The following is a 7,071-nucleotide window of genomic DNA, read 5'->3' as shown; positions in this document are numbered from 1 at the left end:
ACTCAGAAAGAATTTAATGAGCCCAGATCATAAGCAGGTATCCTATAGGGCAGATTAACGACACTAATGCCATGCTTTTTGTTTTTTTGCTTTTTATGTAGAGTTTGACAGCAAACTTACTTGGACATTTTTTTTTAAATCACTTGTTCACCAATGCCAAACTGCTGCTTGTTTTGAAGTATTTGAGTTGCTCCTCCTCTGGAGTTGAGATCACTGCTGTCATACAATCACAAATGTGTGCTCGCAAGTCAAAGCAAATAATCAACCATCGGGGGAAAAAAAGTACGTCGGTTCATTTGTATCTCAAGGCACCACTGAATATCCAATATATGTTATTAATAATTGGTTTATAATCTCTATATGTATCTAGCTAATAAATAGAGTGTGTACCCAATGAAGTGTTATGTGAGTGTTTTCTTCGTCATATCCACACACGCATTTCATGTTTTCTCATGAAATGGGCTCAGTGTCCTCCTGTCTCTCCTGCGTGGTGATTGGCCGTCTGGTGGTGCATGTTAATGAGCAGAGGGGGGCAGCGGGAGGCTTTTAAAAGCAGCAGCCAAGCAGGCGGTTGGGTGAGTGCGTGTGTTTGCGTGGACCTCCTCCATCACAGACCTTCAGTACGATCCACGCCACCAGTGGAGTTTCAACTTTGACATTTTGTACACTTATTTTCCCCCTTTATTCTTTTGCTTGCAGAGTTTGGATTTTGGATTTTGAAGAAGATTGAAGACATGCTACGGTGCTCAGTAGTGCTACTTTTGCTGGTGGTGACCTTATATGTCCTGAGTGCAGAAGGTAAACATATAAATATGTTTGTGCTTTATGTTGCTGTTTTGCTATTTGAATTTTGAGTGTCTAGATACATAGCAAAAGCTTACTAGTTAACTTATTCTGTGTACAAGTCCTTTAACACATACTTGAACTGATTTAATTAAAGGCATGGCACAGGGCTGCATAGAGAGGGGCACTCCAAGGGCAGGAAATTAAATTAAATGTGTTTAATTGACGTGGGAGAGAGGAGACAAAGCTCGTGGCATGCAGGACGCACGCTTTTAAGGGGCGAAAACACTTAGAATGACCAGATTTTATGTGGGAAAATTTGTTGTTTTTAATCATTAGTTCAGTGGCGAGGCACTAGCCTACCAGACTCCATTTATATTTAATAAAGATCAGTGCAGTAAGCCCCTGAACATTATAACTATCTAGTCATTTTAAGCAGCCTAGGGATAGTTTAAAATATTTCCTTTTCTACAGAACAGTGTGGTTAAAGAGTAGTCCACTGGGTGGTGCAATATTTTAGGAATTTAGTTTAATACAGAGCATTTGGATTCGCTGGCCCAAAAAAATGATGCTCATGGAAAAGTTGCATAAATAAATTGTTGTTAATTAATTATAGCTTCAGTGGGCAGAAGCCCACCACAATTTTATTGAGATTTTTTAAACAAAATTTTAAATGTATTTGTATTTGTTGTGGTGTCCATCCATCCATCCATTCATTTTCTGAACCGCTTCAAACATGTTTTAATTATTAATTAAGTGGTGAGGCAGTAACACGCCATATAGCACCATTTTATATTACATTTATAAAATTATTATTTAAAACATATCTTTTTTGGGGGGTGAGTTATTTTTTTTGTAGTTTTCTGTTAGTTAGTTAGTTAGTTATTTTTAATACTTGGATATCGCTGCTAGACCTTTGCCGTTTTTTTCCCACCTCCATCTGTGAATTAATTACGACTGAGCCCTACGAATTCTGTGACTGAAACTCATTCTGCTCCCATCAGTTTTCTAGCAAAGAAAATTTCATTTGAAAACAACAAGACAAATTTGTAGGAGTAACATTTTTTATGTCCAAAATCACCTGTAACTGCTAAATGAAAACTAAACTAACAACATTTTGATTGTTTTTTGTTGTCACGTGGTGTTTGTGTTGAGACTGCTTTAATTGTGCGCCGGCTGATGGATGTTACCGACCTTGGCACTCACCCCTTGCCCCACCATCGCAAACCAAAATAAATTCATTTTATTAGGCACTCACAACACAGCAAGTGAACAGGGGGCAACGGCCCCTTGAAATGGATCCATTTTGAAGACTGGACAAATGATTATGTACACTTAAACACTAATGTGATATAGATACAGTATACTAATAAACAAATCAAAACATTATTGTTTTCTACTACTTGTATAATTGTTTTGATTTGTTTTTACTTGAGTCAGATTTATGTTTACTGTAACTGAAATCGTCTTACTTCCTGACTTACTACCAAAAAGACACTTTATACCGCCATGATAAGATAAATGGATTTATGTTTAGGCTATGAATTAAAATAACATGACACAGATGACAGAAAAAGTTGATTTGAGTGAGCTTATGTTGGTGTTCTTTCTCTTATGTTGGTGTTCTTTCTCTAGCGTACAAGTGCCGGTGCACCAGGAAAGGACCAAAGATCCGCTACAAGGATGTGCAGAAGATGGAGCTCAAACCCAAACACCCCTTCTGCCAAGAAAAGATGATATTGTAAGAATGTGTTTTTAAATCTTCATTTCTGTTGTACTAACTCTGCTAGGGATGTGCAGTGAAGGGGAACCACAACTGGAGGATGTTACGTCAGCTTCACAGAGGCCAGTTGCGTAAGATGTGCTCTTGGCTGCCACCCGCAGGCCAATTGTGGCATCACACTCAAGAAAAACTCACTGAAAGAGCCAGATGAGGTTTTTAAACAACATTTAACTTTATGAGGTTTTTAAAATAAAGGCAAATCGTACACTTGCTTAGATACTGACAAACAGTCACACAAAATTAATTTAGCTGTATTTGGGAAACCCAAATAACTGAAGATGACCATAATATATACTTTTTTGTTTTCCAGCAGCAAGGTCGTTATAACAATAAGAACAATTTAGCACTGTTTTTCTTGTAAAATGTCTCAAGTTTAATGTTTACTTTTTTTTCACACTGAACTTGTAATGGATCGTTGCCATCATGTAATGACACTCTAAATGAGGAAAATTAGTTATTACTAAAATGAAGCAATACACTTGTTACAAAGAACACTTCAAATGTACATTTTCCCATTTTATGGCAATTTACATTGTAAAACGGCTTGTACTAAAATAAGCACCGAAATAGTATTCAGTATTGATTAGCGTAGTAACCCAAATTTAATTTAGATGTGGTTTGATGATGCAATTAAGTGTGAACGATGGAAAATGTACATTCATATTTACTTTTCAGCAATGTTTTTAACTTGTAATGATCATCATCTTTTTCATTTCATGACAATCTACAAACAGAATATGGTTGTTTCATTGCTAAAGTAAAGTCACAAAAGAACAATTTGCTTACAAAATGTCCAAAGTTTACAGCCTTCGCATTTTATGTGCATTAAGAAAAGAAAACACAACATTTGCATTAACTTGACTATGTGCTTCAAGTGTGTGTGTTATGAAGAAATAATCCACAAAGACATCAAATATAACATGCATACGTTCACTGTGTGCATTTTTGTGGTAGTGTTTCGCCTGCCATCCCGGCAGCTTGCGCTATTAGCATGTGGCCGGGGGGCCGTCACCTTACTGGTGCCCAGTGAAAAATGAGTCTCTCTGTGGGTTTTCTGGAAAAGTGCTAAAAGAGAGAAAGAGAACGCGAAGGGGAGAGGGAGAGAGAGGAATGAGTGTCTTTTTGTTGAATTTGCAGTGGTAAGGCTCACTTGGCTTGTTTGGGCATTCGGGTTGACCCGCTGCTCAACGCCAGCCAGAGGGGCCTGAATGATCCCTCTTTAGTCTCTTTTACCTTTTTTTGTTCCTTTCTTTTTTTCTTTTTTTTTCTTTTTTCTTTAAATAAGACATATTATGCACTTTTGATTATGTCAAATCTTCAAAAAAGAGACCAAGTGCTTCTTCAAGCAGTTTTTTTTGGACAGTCCCAGATGAAGTTAACCGGCAGACAAATCGAATTATATCTTATTTTACAAAAAAACAAAACAAATAACTTTGCCTTACAAAAGACCGCTATCTTAGTGCTAACACATAATGGGGGACGACGTAGACATGCTAACAAAATTAGCATCAACATTATGTTCATTCTAAACCTTAAACGAGTTAAGTTATATTTAAGCACACAAACGGTATAGCAACGTAGGAAGATAAACAATGTAACAATAGTCACAGAAAGAATTAAACAGTCTGTGCGTCATGAGTTCATGCATTCATTCATTTGCCATTGTGTGAGTGGTGAGAGGTAAAACTAATTAAACATGTTTTTTTTTTAATGGTTTCTCTGTACAGTGGCATTCCACCTATTGAAAGGGTCTGGGATGTAAACAGACACACACATCACATATCATGCTGTGATATCACACAAAAGAACATAAAGAGTCCGGAAAATCGATGCAAAAGGCCTTTAATGTAATCCTATGACCTGAAGACTTAGGCTTTATTTTTAAATACCAGTATTTAAAAAATAAAGCCTATTTGTTTCCAAGTCAACTCATTTAACATTCATGGCAGATGGGTGGAGAGGCCCAGGGCATGCTGGGTGTTTTCCCCACATTTCTCTCTCCATTTAACCTGAATGTGCCACATGCCAGGCAGGAGGTTACGAGCCAGCCCGACTCGTTTGTGAGGTTCACATTTGAAATTGTTAAACGTGTTGTTATATAATGTAATAAGGGAGTTTAATGTCAGCCAAAGAGTTGCCATTTCTCGCCATGCGCACAAAAGAAAGAATGTTCCTCAAGCTTCTGTGTGTGAGAGTGTGTTCTGTGCAACTAAATGAAACACAATGGCACTTTCACTTAGCAGCCAATCGTCCATTATGTTGTTTTGCTTGTCTATGTAAAAATGATATACGTATAATTATTTCACTCCACATTTTGTATGAAAGGCGAATATATTTGCATCTTTCTTCCATATTGCTCAACCTATTCAAACCATTCCTTCAGGACGTCTTAGGTAATATTTTTCCTCTTTCATCACATTCCCACTTTTTTTTTTTTCACATCTACAATGAAAATAAAATAATTGTGATACAATTGTTCCTCCTTAAAAGGTTCAGGACATGCTGGGTACTATTTTTAGCATAACCCAAATTTCCTCATTCCAGCATCAAATTGTTCAGCTCATTCAGGACCCGTAGGGAAGTATACATCTACATAGTTCCCGAAAGTCTCACATGTTTTAGTAGTCTACATTTTCTGTTTCAACATAAACACATGAAGCAGACGTTTTACGTAATGTATTTACATTTTCCTTCCACTTTCTCGACCAATTGAAAACATTCCAACTTACTGAATCATGTTTTTTGTTGTTGTTATTTCTCCTTTCAGTGTGACAATGGAGAATGTTGCTCGCTTCAAGGGTCAGGAGTACTGTTTGCACCCTAAACTGCAGAGCACCAAGAACCTGGTCAAGTGGTTCCACATCTGGAAGGACAAGCACAGGTGATGTCTTTTTTTTTCTTGTCTTTTTTTCTTGCAAATCCAACTACATTAACAACTATATTATATCACTATATAGTGATATGCTGGTACATCTTTAAATATGTAAGCCCGCGGCCCGCCACACACCAATGTTCTGCGTAATTACAATTATGCAACAATATGTATTCTGAATGGGACACACTCAAGATTATAAAAAACAAATCAATATTTATTTTTACAATTATGAACCACCAAAATCAAAATGTACTTTTACAACAAAAAGTCAAATTTAAAACTACAACTAAAATGCATGTTTAATTGATTACGCTTCGTGTGAAAGTGGATACATTTTCTCAAAACATTAAACATTTCATTAAAATTCACAGTTAATATTACTGACTATAGTTTATGCATTTATAATGGGACGATGGAAAATGTTGGTACATTTTCCCAAATAAAAGTACCTTGCAAAGGCCAGTGCAAAGGCCAACGACACTTTTTTTAAACACACACACGCACAAGCACACACCCACACAAATGAATACAAAACGTCAACTGAAAATGCAACTTTTTAAAAAACAGTATTTCAATCCAATCTCTTTCCTTTCCCCTGCAGGATTTATGAAGCCTAAAACCTTGACGTCTTGTCATCACAAGAAGAAGAAAACATTTTAAAAGTCTAAATAAAAGAAAACAACAGCCACCAGGACTGTTTATGATGCTGCAAATATCTGCAGTACATCCTTCTCCTCGTGTCCCCTTCAGACCCGCATCATTTTCTGCTGGGCAAAATGTCTTTCTTTTTGATAATTTAGAATATTTTCCCACTTAAGAACGACATGGAAAAAACATTTTTTCATTTTTTTTTTTGAGGGGGGGGGGGGGTATTTTTTTTGTTTTTAGTTGTTATAGTGGACGCCTGGATAATATGGCTGTAATGTGTTGTAAACTTACCAAGCTTATATGCAACATTTTTAACATGAACATAATGCAAATCAACTTGTGATTGTGATTGGTTAGTTAAGATCCAATTATGAACCAGAAGTGTTGGCATCATTCAAATTATGCGTTTTATTGGTTTAGACGCGCGAATATGTCATGTCCACTGCAACCATCTATGGGTCTGAAGGGATTAATAATATAATTACATTACTTTTAATAATGTTTTTTTTCTGTTGTTTTTTTTGCCACACAAATATACTTGCAAATATATACAACATGCATTACTCCTGTTTTTTGTATGTAAAGTGCATTTTTTTGTAAACATTGTTGTCACTGTACTGTAAAAAAAACTTTATAGTGTTGTGTGTAAAAGGGCAGCATTGCAGTTGTTTTGATATTTAGGGTGGGGTGGGTGGTTTGACCAACACACCGTTAAACATTCCATTGTGTGTATACAAAATAATCAACACAGCAATAAAATGTCCATAAATAGCTGAGTGTCTGATTTATTTTTTTACATTTAAATGTATATGCGAACATGTTTACTGCACCAACTGATTTTAAAAACAACAACAACAACAACAAAAACGCTGTGCACTAAATAGTTATGAACCAGCGCCTCCACCAGATGACAGCATTCAGATTGAGACAACAAAAATGTTACCATGTACATCTGATAATAAGGCATTGGACTCGATGCACA

General features: G+C 36.3%; 1 protein-coding gene across 2 annotated transcripts; it reads left to right on the top strand.

Annotated features, from left to right (window-relative positions):
- The first annotated feature begins 545 nt into the window (after positions 1 to 545).
- cxcl14 (chemokine (C-X-C motif) ligand 14) lies at positions 546 to 6,860 on the top strand. Of its 2 annotated transcripts, none has more exons than XM_086084042.1 (5): positions 546 to 575; positions 700 to 798; positions 2,419 to 2,524; positions 5,334 to 5,447; positions 6,043 to 6,860. In XM_086084042.1, the coding sequence occupies exons 2-5, from the start codon at positions 735 to 737 to the stop codon at positions 6,056 to 6,058; spliced, it is 300 nt and encodes a 99-aa protein (XP_085940168.1). In that variant the 5' UTR covers positions 546 to 575; positions 700 to 734; the 3' UTR covers positions 6,059 to 6,860. The 2 variants fall into 2 exon arrangements, with proteins under 2 accessions (XP_085940168.1, XP_085940167.1); XM_086084041.1 differs by having other exon boundaries at positions 559 to 620.
- The last annotated feature ends 211 nt before the right edge of the window (positions 6,861 to 7,071 follow it).

The sequence above is a fragment of the Leptonotus elevatus genome, chromosome 9 (assembly GCF_054856555.1).
Source record: "Leptonotus elevatus isolate MCC_2025b chromosome 9, RoL_Lele_1.0, whole genome shotgun sequence".
Lineage (NCBI taxonomy): Eukaryota > Metazoa > Chordata > Actinopteri > Syngnathiformes > Syngnathidae > Leptonotus > Leptonotus elevatus.
Note: the sequence above shows the minus strand (reverse complement) of the source record. Positions and strands in the feature narration are given on the sequence as shown.